Source organism: Periplaneta americana, chromosome 1 (genome assembly GCF_040183065.1).
Source record: "Periplaneta americana isolate PAMFEO1 chromosome 1, P.americana_PAMFEO1_priV1, whole genome shotgun sequence".
NCBI classification, from domain to species: Eukaryota; Metazoa; Arthropoda; class Insecta; order Blattodea; family Blattidae; genus Periplaneta; species Periplaneta americana.
Window position 1 is genome coordinate 47,094,256 of NC_091117.1, and position 19,225 is coordinate 47,113,480.

Here is a 19,225-nt window from a genome sequence, read left to right on the forward strand (position 1 = left end):
AAAAAGCGAAACGTAGTTGAGCTTTTTTAATTTCCGAGAATTGAAAGAAAACATGCCGCTCGTGTATCGTACATTATTTTGTGCGAAGATCGTTTATTACATACTTGAAAGAGGAATTTCTAATTATTTGCAATGAAATCTCCATCTTGGTTTCTGTTCAATGACGGCAAATTTGCAAAACAAAAATATCTATCTTCAACATTGTTGCTTTAAAATGTTTTCTGTGTTTACTATACTCCAGCTGGCCGTGATCTACGTCTGTATTTTTTTCCCCCAGTCTATGAAGAGTCTGGAATCTTGTTGATTTTTTCACGGCTTCCTTAATGTTACTTGCATCACGAATGCAGTAACTTTAGTGGAGTTGTAGAGTTTACTTAATTTTTGCAAATATTTAAAAACAATAATTAACAATGCAATTTAGGTGAAATTGCAGTGGTAAGTTTCCAATTTATAATTATTACTATATTGAACGTCTCTAAAAATAATATGTTAAAAGCCTAAAGCAGTACAATCAATATGTCACTTAAGCGGTAAGAAGAGGAAATTGTTATGTGTGTTAGGTTGGGAATACTGAATGTGGAATTTTAGACTTCCCACAGATTGGTTTTGTGCAGAAACCAAGCAAATACATACGATCTTGCACAAAAGATCTTTACATGCTCATTTACATTTTCCATGGATCCAGGACAATCTCACTGAAAGCTGGCCTGGTGGCAACCCTACCAATAATAATAACTGATCTTTGAATTATAAAACAATTGAAAATTAATATATTTTCATTATACAGAATTTATAATAAATTAAGTACCGGTATATCATGATTTAACTGGGAGTATGTGGATATACATCTACACAAATGGTTTCACTTTATTTTTGTAATAAGACAATTACATAAATATAGTCTCTTTCAGAATCCATCAAATATTCAACTCATATTTGCCATTGTTTTGATCTTAGATTTATTTCCCTGTATTTAAAATGAAAACATTCATTTTCCAGGCTCGTATCTCATTCATATTAGTGAATAGAACTACTGTTAATCATTGCCAATTAAATAGGTATCTTCTAGTCCTCTCGAAGTCATAAAACTGGTCACTTGGACAAAGTCTCAAATATTTTAACAAGATTTATTTCATTAATGGATTAGGCAGTGTTTCTCTGGCGTAGGCCAAATGTTAATATTGTTATATTGATAATCCTTATACATAAAATTTGGCAATTATTAAGAATAGGTACTAGCACACACTTCAGTAACTTTAATAGTATTTATGTTCAATGGAAAATCTGCGTCTTTTAAAAGTTGCTGGAATGATTGCCACTTTTTTTCTAATTTGGAAGTTCATTTCAAATACGTAAGTTATTTTAAATATCATTTAACGGTTTAATACTGGTTTTGAAGAATATGGTCCAGGTTATGTAGCATAGTGATGCAAATGAAAGTCGTGTGGGCCAATACAAACAGATGACGAACTACTGTACCTATAAGTGGAATACTCACTGTTGAAAAAGAGCAACATTGAGTAGTCCAATGTAACAATGAAAATGAAATATACTGTGACATATTTTAAACAAACAAAAAACAGAAATCACTTTATATATAACAACTTTTATTTTATATCCGAATCATACTTTAAATAGTCAAATGTTTTTATAATGAAATGTGTATACACAAAGCATATGAAGTGTGTTCAGGGTTCAGGCAAACATTATTGAGTAAGGACTGTTTGGCAAAAGATGATAATAAAATAAAACGTTATCTCTTACTTTGTCAATCAATCCTTTAGATAAAATAATAGACAAATTATATCATATATGTACATGACTATGAACAGTAAATCCTATTTTCAACAAATCTGACTTTCTTAATTTTTTAACATATTATGAAACTAATCTAGGATGACCAGATGCACCAGTTTCAAAACTGGTGGCGTCAATATATTTTAGAGCAACCAATTGTCTTATATAATATATTTCTATAACCAGAATATGGGGTTTGGGTGATATATTTTATAATTTAAATTCACTCACATACAACCTTTCTAAATATACATATAATGAACAAATTTTGATTTTACTATGTACAATCAATATGGCAGTCATGCAAGAGAAAAATAATCCTGCCAATCCATATGATGTATTCACTTTTCTACTGAACATTGCGATGTGAGGTCTCACAACCAGATCTCTGTCTCTAATGGACCGTTTTAGGAACAAACATGGCAACTACCTACAGGTCTATGTTCATATGAGTTCCTTAAATCACACATAACCTCAAATATATTTCTGAGCACTTATGGCTTAAGTCTTAATAATACAAAACCATAACAATACTTAGAATCTCTCTTGCTATTCATACTTTCACTCTTAAATTGAAGACATACCTAGGGTTGCCATATATATATATATATATATATATATATATATATATATATATATATATATATATATATATATGACAAGTGAAATCAGAATAACTTTCGGGATTGGTATTTGATATACCGTAGCTGGGAGGGATAAATAATAATAAATAGGTCTAATAGCCTACGTACAATGAGTTTATTTTTTAAAGGATTAAGCATATCAGTCATATTTTTCTGACTTTGTTATACATCCCAGCAGTTTATTTAGCTTTTTTTTTTTTTCATAAAATTCACTATACTGGTACAGTAACTGAAGTTTTTCATGTTATAGAGCAGTAACAAGGTTGCTTTAATGGATGATAGGCCTACTTTTAATATATTATTTCACTAGACCACTGAGTGTTCATGAGAGAAAATATCCTCTCTACGTTAAAATTATGGCCAGAAATGCTAACATAGAACTCCAACTAATTTCAGTACCTAGTTCTAAAAACTGCTAGGAATATTTGCATGACTGAAAAAACGATACCGGTACCCACTTTGCATCAACTTGCTTATTATTGTAATTGTCAACTTTCTTCCGATCTAATCATTTTTTGCACATGATGTTTCAAGCATACTGAATGGTCAAATAATAAAAAAATCATTAATATGATATCCTATATTGCAAATAAATTCGACAGACTTTCCAATCTTCTCCCACTTAGAGATCTCGTCCACTTAAAACAATTTAAATCTTCAATATAAGCCATCCATTTTTCAACATATTATGCATAAAATATGCCTACATTATACAATTTTGTGGTTTCCTTCTTGAAAGAGTTTACTTCGCAACCTGACAAATTATTTAAAATACTTCTGACTGTAATATTACGTTTGTCTTGACTATTCACAGTGAACTCTAAAATCGGAATTTTGATCATTTTATAGATTTCTGGCAGGACACTTTTCTCGGCTCAAAAAATCGAAACAATTCCGATTTTTTGGGACCCATGGCAACCCTACATATACTAATACCTGTTGCTATACAGTTCTTAAAATGTAATATAAGTTGTGTCATCTTAATTTTTATAAGATAATACTGTTTAGTGATACTGAAATAATATTTAGCAAAGCATATTAGACCTATATTCAATGGTTCTGGCAATAATTATAATGTAGAAGTGCATTGTGCCTTAAATTCAACAGTACCAACTTGATAAACTTACAAAATATATATTGAAATTAAACGAAAAATATATTAATTTAAAACGTAATATATTGTGTTTCTGCATGAAATTTATCACGTTTCTATAATAATAATTACAGTAAACAACCAATTTTCATGTATTTTTCCTCAAGTAGCAGATGATGTTCTGAATATGACACCATTCAACTCAATATTTTGAAAGTTATGTGACCGTGTCTTGCTTGAATATGTTTGTTCTTACTCCGGTTTAATTGTATTCTAACAGATAGTTCTTAAAAGTTCCTGAGGTCATCCACACAGACATCAGCCTTAATATAATTATGTACCATTTTATCAACATTCTTTACAATTGCCAACTCTCTCATCGAACACTATGCATCAGTCATACACTCTTTTTCTTACTTCCAATCACTGGTCATCCTAAACTAGTCTTGTGGTTAAATCATTAAACATTTGAATATATAAAGCATGCTCGATAACTTATCTTTTCAAACCACTCTGCGGATACCAGTTCATTTTTATGAGCAAATATTCCACACATATTTTGTTTTACCCCAAGTCCTAATGAAGGAACAATCATGCCATCATTCAGTCAGCAGATTATTCGGTGAGAAACAAAATCAGAACTTAAAAATAACGGACCTGGGGTTTGATGAGACAGATTACGGCTTGTCATTTCCTTTTTGGCACAGTCACGTTGAAAATAAACAAGATAAAACAGCTATGGTTTTCAAAACGTCAAGAGCTACACAGCGATTGGGGAAAGGAGGGCAGAACCTCAACAAGAAACTTACAAACTGACATTTGAAGTAGATGGACTTATCGAATGGTAGAGACTTTTCATATCTTTTAAATTCAAGTGAAAAAAACTGTTTTTTATTTATGGGTATCATTGTTTTGATATCAATGCTAAAACGTTGTAATGTAAAAATCCACAGAGTGTTACTTAATGAATAACGTCAACTACTTTCATTTGACACTTTCAAGAGTGGTATACTTCTTCTGAATGAAGGCCTTTTTATGTTTGCATTTGTTACTTCTCTGTCACCCGCTAAAAACGAAACCAAGTTTTTTCTTAATTTTTTTCTTTTTTTTTTTTTTTAGACTTTTTCACTGTCCTCTCTGCCTGCCTCTATCTGCAAGGAAGCTACATTCTCTCGCATGCTATTTTTATTCTGGAGACCTCTAGTAAAACCACTTACAAGGTTCATATCATTCACAGTAAAAGGTTTTTAGTAACATTTTATCTCATAAATAATAATAAAAAAAAACACTTTGTCTTCTTTTGGTATGCACTCGCACTCACGCACGTACATTTTAACTTATATATTAGTTTAAAGTAACTGAGCATTTTTTTTAGTATGGAGTTGTTAACTTCATGTCACTTGGAATATCAATCAACAATCTTATTTTATTAAAGTTCACTTTCAATATTGTTTTCTATAGAGAAACAACCAAGTTGGCACATTCTGTTCGAGCCGTGACTCCCTAACTTTGTTTGATAACCGCACTTCCTCATTTAGGCCTCACTTGATTTGAAATAACACTGAGACACAACTAGCGAGGACACTCTATCAACTGTAAAAGTTACCACTGATGGATTATGATCATCTGTTATTTTATATACTGGTATTTGGGCATAATCTATTTGGGGGGCTGAGCTTGATGGAATTTTTTTGATCTATTTCAGTCTCGTTTAGGGAAATTAGTCTTGTGCGATGGGTGTATTGCATTGTTTTCTTAGCGAATATTTTTTTTTTTGTTCCATACACTTGCTTACTGATTTATCACGAACAATTTTGTGACCTCATACACAGTAGCTTAGAAAATGTTAAGAACTTGAAAACTGGCTTTCATCCATGCTTTCCTTAGCAATACAAGAAAACAAAATTTAAGAGTTTAAACTACTGTAATGTGATTCCAACTTTATTATCATTATTACTACCTTTTATCGTGCATATGAAGAAAATATACTAGTAGCATATTAACAGATTCTCAACTGCTGCAAAGGTTAAAAATATCAAACATACAAAATTGAATGATAAATAGCACACACAAAATTTAATGGCAGCCACATAATATACCCAAAATGTTGATATAAGTCATACTAGCTTAAATATTCACAATATTAAAGCATAATCATCTTAATAAATGTGGAAATCTATTTTTTTTTTGTTCCAAACATGTAAATTTATTCAACTCGTCCACTAAGCACATACAATTACACTTAGGATGAACAGTGAGTACAGTTTTGACACTTTATCTGTGGACTCTGATGACATCAGTGCAATGGAGGGAATGTCTCACTACAACTCACAACAAAAATATCAGTTTAAGCTCTCATGCTTAGAGTTGGTTTCAGAAGAGGAAGTAGGTTTTATAAATTATTCTTAAATATTGTTGCTTCACTCTCATATTATTTTAGTATGTATTTTAATTTTAACAACTGATGTTTCTGGAAATGTGATGGAATGGGAGAAGTGCTGATTACGCATGCACATTGTTACATTCCTGTCTTTCATATACCTCTATCACAAAAAAACGGTTTCGGAATGTACAGATAGTGTCAAAACTTTACAGATGGTATCTGGTCAAATTTGTCCTATCTAACCTCTCAGTTCGAGCATTTGACTTTGATTACCTTATTGTTTAAAGAAAGAAATTAGTATGTAATTTGACTATACTTTGTACTTGTTAATACAGTAAACTCCTGATAATTCGCGGTAGTTAATGCATGAACTTCGCGAAATACCGAGGGCCCAATTAAAAAGGAAAACGACTTAAAATTTAAAGTTTTGAGAAACTTGCATTTTAAAGCTTTATGTTGCTGTGAAAAATCAAAGGATCGTTGAAATTAATCCAAATTCTGTTAATGATGTTTTATATGTACTATAAGTTTCAAATTAAAATGTGTTAAATGAATTTTTCACATTTACATGAAGCTTTAAAATTCAGATTTCTCAAAACTTTAAATTTTGAGTTGTTTCCAATTTGAACTGGGCTGTCAATATCGAAAATCGCGAATTATCCTAATTTTTTTTATTATAATTTAAAGTCTGGTAAGTAAAATTTACTCTGATGGGTTTAATTACTAAATACACTTCAAAATTAAGTGCAAAATGTGAAACAGTGCAAAACATTTTGAAACATTATATTATACAACAATGCAGTGGGATAGAATATTAAAACAAAAAACACAAGTTTTACAAAATATCGTAAGACACTAGTTTAACAAAAATAAAGTCGTCCTTTTTTCTTGTTTCTTAGAGGATTGTTAATTTTTTTCTGATTTTAGATCGGAAATTTCTTAAGGCAAGGGAGAGGGCATAAATGGAGTAAAAACGAAAATTACTTTACTTAACCCCCCACCCCCAAAAGATCGCAAAGTTGACTGTACTACAATGATATTTTACAGATAAACTGCAAAGAAAGGGAATGACGAACTAATGTCACGATGGCAAAGCAAAAGCGAAGATGGACTTGACTTCATAGTATAGACTGTCAATAAGAAATGTACGGTAATGTACTTACTAAATACTTTTTTTTTTCGTTTTCCAAATAGATTGTTGTTCTTGTTTAGTCAACTGTCCGAAGACAGATTTGGACCCCTGAAGTAACACCAATAAGACATCACTCATGAGGCAACTAGGCCACGAATAACTTATCGAACAGAGCTTTTGCTCTCTTGTATTTTCCCAAAGGAATGGACGTCTTGAAACTGAGAAATGGAAAAAAATTAACTTGTCACCTGTAGCAATACCATATTTACCTGAATATAAGACGATCTCGAATTTAAGACGACACTTAGTTTTTCAATGGCGTCTGTAGGATTTAATTTTGTAAGGTACTTTTGTTGAAGAATTCACAGACAATTAATCCAATATTAATTTGATTCTAGAACATATAAAATTTCAAGTGTACTTCTGCAAAATAGGTAGATCCTCTTTATGAAATGAAATTTGTATCCATGTAGGACTTAACAGTAAAAAATATATTCTATTTACAAAAAGCTATGTACACGAACTAATTGTTAGGAGTTAAAAATGAAGCACGATAAATATTTAAAACACTTTTTTTTTTGTCACTTACCACGCAATTCGATACCATTTTGAATAAGGAGACTGTAAAAGGAACGACTATGCCTGTGGTATGATTTAATGTACATTACAACATAAAAATTGATGCAACTTGTGTATTATTTTAATACGAGAATTTAAACGCAAAAATTGAAAAAAAAATAAAAATAAAATAAATAAATAAATAAAAATCTCGTGTTATATTCGGGTAAATACAGTAATACTGAACTGGAGATCAACAATGGACAAAGGATGATGTGATGGCTTTATTTCGCATTTTATTCTGATGCTGATTTAAAATTATAACTAGCATTCAATATGGATTGGAATACTTCACACTGGGGCGTAACTACAGGGTGGCTGAACTGGCAAATGTCCGGGAGCCCATAAGGTGAAGTCCCCCCCGTTTTTGTTGTTATTTCACTTCCTTTCATCCAGTTTTTCGAAAGTTTGTATGGCTTTGATGTTTCTGACCATTTCTGTTATAACTGCCAGTGCGGGGTGTTCATTTTCCAAATTTAAAATAATAAAAAGCTGTCTAGGAAGTACTATGCTTCAAGAAAGATTGAAATGTTCATCAAGCAGTCTGTGGCTAGGATGCTGGACTTCAACGAAGTACTGCTAACTTCAAGGAAGTACCGATAATAGATAGCCTTGCCGAGGTCAAAACAGGAAGGAACGAATAATTTTAAGGAAAAATTGTTCCGAGGCCGGGCATCGATCCCGGGACCCTTCGCTTAGTGCACGAATGCTCTCCCGACTGAGCTACCACAGGAACTATACACGACACCATCCTGTGGTAGCTCAGTCGGGAGAGCATTCGTGAATAAAGAACAATTTTTCCTTAAAATTATTCAAACCTGCTTTACAGGGAGCTACTACCTGAAAGCCAGATTTGTGTAACAGGAAGGAACGAGTTTTAAGGTATGAAAAATGTTATTTACATTTATAAAATTTAACTAGATACAAATTATGACTATTTATTTCCTATACTTACGAACTGATTTAGAAAATTACGTATTTCTAATATGTGTGGTATAGAAATTATTCAGATATTAAACGTATAAAGGTGCCACTTTGTAGAACCCAAAACTTTCCCAGGGAATTTCAACCCTCAAGTTACACCACTGATTTCACAGGCAGTTACTGTAAAGTTCCAAATATTTATGTGTGATTTGAGATGAGTATGTCACTTACTCAGTGAAACTGAACTCGATGATAGCATGGAAGGGACAATGACAAAGAAGCAGAATATTGTTCCGGGAATGACTGTGGCATAGTAACAACCAATAGTGACGCATTGACAGTTGTTAAGAGATAGTTATGTAAAAAAAAATCTCTAAAAAGTACAGCATTCGCAAATTCTGTACCTTCTTATTTTATTTTGTTCATATCTGATGCCTAATTGATTCTACGTGTCGAATTGAGTAATAATGTAGGAAAAAAAACGTGGTAGCTACATACTGGTGTAATGTTGCTTGAATTTTTTTCTTCAGTTCTACTGTATCAAGCAAAATAATCTCTCTTTTTTGTATCTCATCTTGCCCCTCTTCAGCAACGAACCAATCACAAACACAAGCACCTCGGTCCTCAAATGCTGGTCCAGTCAATTTATGCCATATAAATGTATGTTTATATTTTCTTTCCTGCACGTGTGAATAAAGCAACTAACAATTTGTGTCCTACTGTTAAGGGGGGATGTCATTGAAAATACTTTTTCTTTAAAAACTCATTACAACGATAGTTTTTAAGTTAAAGGCATGACATTTTGTGTGCAGAAAGACAAAGAACTGTATCCAGTGGAAAATAAAGAAATAAATAAATATATATATATATATAATTACATATACATATATATAATTACATATATATATACCGTATTTGCTCGCGTAATTTGCGCCCCCGCGTATTTTGCGCACCCTACTTTTTAAGGGATTATTTTGAACTTATTTTTGCTCCATGTATTTTGCGCACACATTTTACGTACATATTTTTTTCAGTGTAGTAGGGATTTTCCTTCCCAACAGTCCATCGTAGGCCATTCACCAGCAACTGAAGTACCTGCTTCAGAAAGAAACCCCAAAGTCCCGCTACTTTAACAATGATTGTCCTTGGTAGAGACAAGTTACCGGTATAGAAAATTAGCCCTACCGTAAATACTTACCTATACATATACTAATTGAGATAAACTCAGAACAGGACCTCTTATTTGAAAAATCCGCATATTTTACGCACCCCAATTTTTCAGTGGCCAAAGTTAATTAAAAAGTGCGCAAATTACGCGAGCAAATACGGTATATATATGTGTGTGTGTATACACACACACACACACACACACACACACACACACACATATATATAATGGAATACTTAAGAGTAAGACATATGCATAACTGTATTACAAAAATTTAACAGTTATGCCCTTTTTGTAGGAAACAATTTTTTATCTCGGAAAGGAAGCAAAAACGAGCAAAATTTTATTAAACTCTTTTGTTTTAAATATCTCAAGAAATAACTTCTTGAAATTAATGACATTACTTATGTATAATTTTTTTTTTAATTCCTTATTTGTTTCACATCAAAAGCTTAGACACTATCACTGTACACAGACAGGCAGACAGAATGCCCAAAACCATTTTTCGGTATGAGGTATGCTGAAGACATGTATTTACGCAAAATCTCCAAATCGACTTTTTTACTCGCAGCATGACAATACTTCTCTGAAAATCGAAGACTTTACATGTTTTCTGCAGAAACTACATAATATAAATGCGTTAAGACAAATGGAATGCTTATTTCTGAGAATTATATTCTTATGTATACTTCTATAAGAAGAATATTTCCGGATCCGGGTTCAGATCCTGGTTGGGACAAATTACCTGGTTTTCTCTCAACTCATTATGAGCAAATGCTGGGTAACTTTCGGTGCTCAACCCTGGACTCATTTCGCTGGCATTATCACCTTGATCTCATTTAGACGCTAGTAACCACAGCAGTTGATAAAGCGTCATAAAAAAAATAAAAAAAAAAAATCATTTGGTGTCCCTTTCGAAAGATGCCATAGACAGATGTGCAATAAACGCCACTCAGTGACCTAATTGATAACTATATAATATATAATTTATGTATCAATGTTTTGAAAATTAAGGGTCTACAAATTTGTATATTTGTTTCAAGATCAATTTAAGAAAAATATTGCAAATTTAATACAAGAATACAAATTAAAACTTCATACGTTATTACAACCACTAAAACAGGAAAGACTAGTAGAAATATATTTAAATAACATATATTGTAAAATATGATCAAAGTAAAAGCATTTTATGCGTTAATATTTCGCTTCTATTGCGTGAATTGAGGCTTTTTCTACATCTATTGTTATTATACTAAAAGAAGTCAAGTATAACTGTAAGTCTTTTTTGTACAAAATTTTCTAAAAAACTGCTGTCTATAATTCTATTACAGAATCACGAAATAAGTACTGTATGTTGAATCTTCGGAAGAGAGACACAATCCGTAAATATTTTGCAGTCATCATAGTTCCTTAATCAATTTTTTTTAATAAGTAATAATACAATTAATTTATACCGCAGATTATGAAACAATAGATTTCCACATTTTATAATACAAATTTAACTGTCAGAATTCAATGGTTGTTACTTATATAACCACCAATTTATAGCAACTATTACTTCTGTAAAATGATTACTAATCATGTACTCAGAAATGATTCAAACTCGTGTCATAGAAATACAATGGAGTACGATATGAAAAGGGAACAAGAAGTAATAGAAACCAGCAATGAAGAAGGTAACACAAACTTAAATTAGTATCATAAAGGTGAGTAGTGTTTTTGCCATACACGAATACTCAAAAGTGCATATCATATCGTTTGCTACTGCATCACATTTCTTCAACAAAATTTGTCAAAGTCAATGGAGTTTAGGAAATGTTTCCGAGCATTATAAGAAGGTTGGCATGAGTACATTAGAAAATATGCTATTGAATTTGAATATAAACTTTTAATCTCCATTAACAGGCATTTTTATTTAAATGTATTATGAGTAGCTTCGTAATTCTCAAATAATTTTCCTTATACTCCCATTAGCTCTTTGCATGACCCCCCAGAGGATCGCGACCCACACTCTGGGAATCATTACTATTTAAGGTGGTCATATATACTACACTTTTTTTTTTTTCATCTCGTATATCAGTTTACAGTAGTGTTAATTTTTATGTAGTTTCATAACCTTCAAATTAATACACTTTCAGCCTCATTTTATACAAATTTTGTTTTAATTTTTTATAACAATTTAATTTATTGATTTTTACACTAGTCTTAAAGAACGACTGTATGTCGCATTTTTTAACCAAATTATACGAAATTTGCATTAAATCTGTCTACAATACATGCAGAATGTTTCCTGGCATTTTTGTTTAAATTTATGAAGAGTAAATGGTTCAAAATTAAATTAGTTTTTCACTTCCTTTAATTTTCAAATGAGCAAAATTGTTAAACAAATAATTAAAATTACATTTTTAAGGATATTCTTTCCCCAGTACTAGAGAATATGTATACTTATATTACCTTTAAATTAAACCAAAAATCACTAAAGTATCTTTATTCTTTCAAACGTTATTGAATTTTGAATGAATGAAAGTATTAGAAAAATTACTTTATGGTAAACTGCTTGCAAAGATATCAGTACCTTTTTTACTCATACGACAGCTAGAATATTTTCAAATTAGCAAAACAGGTATCACACTACAGTGCATCTACCTGTTCCATCAACATGCAAGCATGCCGTACCAGTGTTTATTTAACCTGGGCCCATCCCATTCAAATTCAAAGGCAGACAATACAAAAAAATGAATCGCCAACAACAAAAATTACGCCCGCTAAGAGTAAATAATTTATTTATATATGAAATATTAATGATACACATATAAACGAAATATATTTGAAAACAACAAGGAATTTTTTACTAAATGAAAAATGTGAAATTTGAACGAAATTGCGTACATGGCCACCTTAATATTAACTTAAAAATTGCACTTTTTCGGATTGTGCAACATGTTAAGATATCTCTACAAATTTGTAAATGAGACCAATGAAATTGGACTTAGCTAATAATAAGGTAAAAGTAATGTACTGTAATCTGCATAGTATGTTATATGAAGTTGAAAACTAACTACACTGTTGCCTAATTGTGCCATTCACTGAATAGCTATAGAATTTTCTCCTAGCGAGAGACCTAGGTTGAAATTCAAACAAGCCCTAGATGGTGGCAAAAGAAATATGTGCCACACTACAAGAAGTTAGGTTGGAAAAGGCTATTTGGCCCAAGATTAATTTTCTCGGTATATTCTCGTTTCCCCTTCCACCATTTATATTCAATCTTGTGCGGAGTGCAGTAAAAAACAGGAGACTTCTATACAGTGAAGCCCTGATTATCATCATTAATTTGTGGCAGCTATACACAGGCAAGTCAGTAACTTACAAATTGGTGTTAAGATACTGTAACCAATGTGCGCTGTAGCATTGTAAAGTGTGCTCCATTGTGCAATTTTTCTGGGTAAAAGCCTAGCAACAAAGATATTCATAAAGAAATGCTGCTGATGTATGATGAGGATTGCCTGTCATCTCAAGCTGTCTTCTGGCTGCGGGAGTTCTCTGAAGGGTGGAAAGTATTGAACACCGAGGCAATCGGCTAATGGAGATTGTTACAGAAGCAAATGTGCATCAGGTTGGAGACTTGATCAGAGCAGACAGGATAAAGGGGACGATACGTTAGCTCAGATAGCCACATGTGATCTTGCAGTTCCTGTATTGTACCGGTACAGGACATCTCATATTTGAGACTATAAAATGTAAAAGCTTGTCTCTTATTGACCCCATGCGGGATGTTCAAAACATCGTATTTACAGACTAGTAAGTGAATGGTCATGTTTCATAGTTTTGTTTGAATATTCCACGTCTTTTCTATACAGATATATCACATCGCATTACAGATAATATGAAATAATGTCAAATGACAAGTAATGCTTCTAGTGAATGTCAATTACGAAAAATAAGTGGAGGGATGTAAGGGACAGATATTCCATAGATCTCACAAAAACTGAGATCCAAGCTACTTTAAATTTTAATCACAGTTGTCATTCATTTTTGAAGCAATTAAGATAGATTCAACTTCGTTAACTAATGCTAAAAAACATAAAATATCAATAATCATAATATACTTTGTACTATATAGTAATGCAGTATGCTTAAAATGTATACTTTTTACTAGAAATTAGTGATTTTATTGGCTAATTTAAATAGACAGCACAAAACCATTTCAATTGTTTTTAATATAAATCGCAAGTAATAAAATTACAATAAAATAAGCTGTTAATTAGTAATTCAGTGTGTGTTTTTAGATATGTACAGAACTATGGCAATAATCTGGGATAGTGTGTATGGGGGTTTTCTCAAATTATGTGCATTTTTCTTGCGAGATAAATCATCACACTCCGAAGCTCTACCTCATCCTGTTCCTTATTGGCATTCTGAAAACATGGTACCCCCATAACCTCAAAAACGCACTTTCGAATCGTAAAATAACACGAAAAAATATAATTCCTGCAATACTTTTGTTCTATTCGCAAAATCTTAACTACAAAGTATTATTAAGTAATATTTTCATAATTTATTTATTTTTTTTCATTTTCTTTTATTTTCGATGTCACATTTCGTTTTACCATTTTGCCAGCTAATGAATGCAGCCGTGTAATTTTAAAAACTGAAAATTGATGCTAATATCACCCTTATAGAGTAATGAATGTACATTGCATATATACATTTTATCTTTCCCTGCTTGCAGATATAGAGCAGATGCGGCAGTGCACAGTTATACACATGCGAGTGAGGGAAGTTAAAATGTATGCACTGTAGTCGTGTATTAAACTCTATATAAATTGTAAAGACTGAAAATTGATATTAATCCCACCCTTACTGTGTTGTATGTTAGGATTATAAAACTTGCATACCGGTATGTAATTTTAAAATAACACTTTAAATTGGCAATAACACCGAAATCTTGAAATTTTCCTTTAAAATAAAGCCACTTTCCCGGGACTATAGCTATGATTCAATTTGAAGACTGTGAATTCACGAAATTCAGGTCTAGTCATGTGAGCCAAAGCGCATGTGACTGAATGCTTGAGACTGTGCAATAAAGTACACGATAAAAAAAGACCATTAATAGAATTTCAGAAAATGATTAAACTTAATAGTAAGCCTATTAAATAGCAAAACACAGTTAACAGAAATGACTACAATCAAAGCTCCACTACAATGTAGGGGAGAGTCGGGTAGTATCGGACATCGGGTAATATTGGACAGTGAGTTTCTTTCATCTACCACACGATGATAGTACCTGGTTTACATGGTTACGTTTCTGTGATGTTGCACAGAGAAACGTAACCATGTCATTCAGGTACTACCATATGGTGGTAGATGAAAGAAACGCACTGTCCGATATTACCCGATGTCCGATACTACCCGACTCTCCCCTAACGGTACCATCTTTCCCTGGATAACAGGTGTATGGGGAAAATGACAAACATCCTGTGGATTACGACTAATGCTTCGAGAATGTAGTCGAGTATGGATTCAAATCGTGCTTGGGTTGATATTACCTGTTAGGGGTTTTCTTGAGGTTTTCCCCAACTATAAGGCGAATGTCAGGTAATTTCATGGCAAATTCTTGGATTCATCTTGCTATCACCGGTTCCGCTGATGCTAGACAATCATGCAATTCTTACAGTGTCGTTAAATAACCAATAAAAACATCCTAAAGACCTAGTAACCTGAATATTCGGGTATGGCATCACACAAAAAAAGAAAAGAAGAGCCAATCAACTGATATAGGCTATTTATGTATTGTGTGAGGGCTAGTCAGAAGTGGAGTGAATGAATTCACAAATTACACCACTCAGTATTGGAGATAGAAATGAAAAGTAATTGGAATATTCTCTCTGCAATCATTTTTGGGCACTGCTAACTTTTTTTGTAAAATGACACGAGTTTATAAAGCAAATCTTTGTCTGAGAGATGACCAATGCTAACCAGGTGTATTTGCAGGCACGCTCTTTTTTCATCATTTGCAATTAAGTACAGTCTGATGATCTTCAGTCATAATCAGGGCCCGAATTTTGTCGACTCAAAAACCGTGAAAAAGGAAAATTAATCACAAAATGACCGTAAAATCATTAGAATATCAAACAATTATCCAAAATATAAAAAAATTATAGCAATAAATTTATTTTCATATCAATCGACCTCACATTTCGTGTACTTGATGACATCTGAATATGAACACATTGATATACTGTAACACTAGCTTGTAATACCTTAGTCATCTGTAGCTGTGCTACACTCTTCTACATCTATTGGAAGCATTTTCGTACCGTTGCACAAACCTGAAGAGCAGCTGAATATTATGCGGATTGACACTACTGTTTTCTGATAAACTCGCGCTGAAAATTGTAATAGGATAACAATTCAAGATGAAATTATACGAAAAACTGGAAATAAAATAAAAAACCAATGAAATACCAAAATTGCAAAAAAAAAAAAAAAAAAATGACGAAAATTTACCTAGCCTATTTTATATGTTTGCAACTAAGGATTAATGTTCATTGTTTATAAATAAGATACTTCTATCTATAAAATATAAAAGAAAAAGAAGGTGACATTATTAAAATCCAGGCCCTGTTAGAACATTTTCCCCATAGCTTGTAAAAGCCTGTACTGGGTTTATTGACAAGATAGATATGTGATATTTTGCCGGGAATTGAAGAATTAGAAGATGACATAGGATAAAACTCTAATAGAATTTGAATGTTGTATGGTGTAGTTTAATTAATTTCTCACTGATTTTAAGTGGTCTGCTGCTGAAAAGCTCTAATAAATAACCTATTCATAAATTTCCATAATAATAATGTCCATCAGCAATGAATGATTGCAAGTCCAGCCACCACTTCTGTCTGACCCCCTCTGTAGCATTAAAAATGAAATGCTGCAACTAATCACTTCATTTTGGTTACAAGTAGCTTATTACCTTAAATTCAATCACCATTTTGGGTCTTTCTTTATGGCTAACCATTCAATTTTTTATAACATGGATTACAGAAAATAAACGTAATTAATAGACAGTAGATTGACAATATGCTCACTCCCTGATAGCTTTTCTGGCAATTACCACTGTCACTGTGGAAGCCATGAGCACCTTGCTTCAAAGACTGTTATAGTCATCAAAAACACAGCAGGGCCCAAAAAATAAAACTATCATATGTGAAGGAGTTACAGTACTGACTTCATGTTAAAGAGCTGTTCTAGTATACATTTCTCGAGCCCTGCAGATGAACATATACACAAATACCATTGGGGAATCTTGCCTGTGGTGAGCACGCTGATTTCAGTGTTTATATCGTGGGTGAAGGGACATCGGAAAGGCCGTTCTGTTTCATCTGAGGTTGAATAACACAGAGTAACTCCACAAAGCGGAGTTCGTTATCTATGCAGTTCCCGCTATACGAGTCCATACCCTGGCAGACGGTTCGTACCGTCTTATCTCATGCAGCTAACTATTTATGGTATAGGGATATATGAAATCACGGGAAAGTAAATTCCATTGTGAGCCACTTGAAATGAATGTTTGTACCCTGGATAGAACGTTGGGATGAATTCAAACTGCATTTGGACTGCTCTGCAATTTATGAAATGGCATAAGAAATCACCTATTTTTTTTTAATACATACGATCACTCGAACGAACATCTCTCGAGATGACAACAAATTGAATTATACCTGTGTTCCGAACAGATGAATTTGCGCAGCGATGAACAACTAGCACGATGCGTGTGTTTTGAAAAAAATTGTCTACCTACAGACACTCCGTGATCAGTGCTTGTATTCTGGATATCGTTTAGGGCGTAAGAGGGCGGTTTGCTCCGTTCCCGACACAGAAGACGAAGCAGCCGTTTCCCTGGACGAATCGTTGTCTTCATCGACCGAATCTTCGCTGGCCGAGCGCCGCAGGGGTTCCGTAGACTGGGATCCGGCAGCAGAGGTCGTGGCAGGGGCCGCCGAGGGTGAGGGACCGGGGGAATCTGGCGAAGATTCGTCTTCGCTCTCTGAAGGTGGCGGGGAAGGATAGTACTCGCGCTTCACTGCCCCTCCACCAGATGTCGCTGCTGTGGAGGGCTTGTCTTGCTGCTGCTGCTGTTGCTGTTGTTGCCGTGGGCTAGCCCGGTGGTGTGAGTGATGACGTGTGTGATGACTCACCCCACTGCGCTCATAAGAGGATGAGCCGGGCTTGGCAGTGACCGGCAGAGCTTCCTCACTCGCCGACCGGACTAACTGTTGTTGAGCTTGAATAAATTCATCACTAGAAAATAATAATCATAAACAACAACAACAACAACAGGGGTTTGTTTCCTTAGCTTGGCTCTGTCATGCAAATTCTAATTGCATGCTGTAACAACAATACACACATCACTGCACTGCATGCAAACTATATACAGAGTGTTGTTAAGTAATGTATTCATATATCGAATATATCAAGTTTTTCATTAACACTGTGTCCTGATTGACCAATATCACTCACTTATGCATGGGTGATTCTCAGAATGAGTTATCCCTTTGTCCTTATGGAATTCCAGGATCTTAGATCTTAAACATATTTTCTTTAACATTTTGGTTATATGAGAAACACGTAACTGAAGCATTATCCAGATGGTCATCACTAAGAAGAAGGAAAAGAGAAGACTCAAAGGAGGGGAACAGGATATTACACAAAAACAACAACGCCTAGTTTGATACACAGCGAGATTATTAATGAAAAAGTGAAATGTGGATAGTGGGCTCTACAAGGGACGATTTTAGGACCTATTTTATTTGTAACTAGCCGTACCCGTGCACTCCGCTGCACCTCCTGGAAATAAATATAAAGTAATTACATAATTAAAATAGGACGTTTGATCCAGGGAACATTTGTGTTTGATAGAAGGATAAATCGTTTAATATTTTACTTAATTTAAATTGCAATCATTTTGGTCCAGAGACCACTCATTTGGTGCAATGACAATTCCTTTAACATGTTTCCTATTTCTTTATTACATGCAACCATAGTTTAATGAAGATTGACATATCATTTAGTTTTAATGTGTAAACTTTATATTACTTGCTATATGTTTCCATTGAATTATGGTAATAACTTAATTTTAACCAATGTTTTCTACGTCTTCAGTAAATGGCGCTTGGCCCGCCATGGTTCTGAACCCTTCAAATAACTTAAATGGTGATACAGCATATATAGTGGTATGTAATTATATTTCTTTCTTTCGAAAATGTAAGAATTCACGATCTCCTATGTACCATTGCCATGGAATGAATAAATATGTTTTTTTTCCTACTCAAAAATTTTATATTTTGCACATAGGAGTTACTGCAGGAACAACAATGCTATAATCTGAGGCGGTGGTGAAAATGTATTGTATTGTTATTTTAAAAGTCTTGTATGTCCTTAAATATCAGTCCTATCAAAATGTTGTATA

The 19,225-nt window shown here is 33.2% G+C and overlaps 1 protein-coding gene across 1 annotated transcript in view; it reads right to left on the reverse strand.

Annotated features, from left to right (window-relative positions):
- Positions 1-10,693: 10,693 nt before the first annotated feature.
- mmd (disintegrin and metalloproteinase domain-containing protein mind-meld) overlaps positions 10,694-19,225 on the reverse strand; it is a 1,174,763-nt gene continuing 1,166,231 nt past the window's right edge. The window contains exon 26 of the mRNA XM_069819516.1: positions 10,694-18,057. Within this exon, the coding sequence (XP_069675617.1) occupies positions 17,571-18,057 (487 nt within the window). The 3' untranslated portion in view covers positions 10,694-17,570. The remainder of the gene's footprint in view (positions 18,058-19,225) is intronic.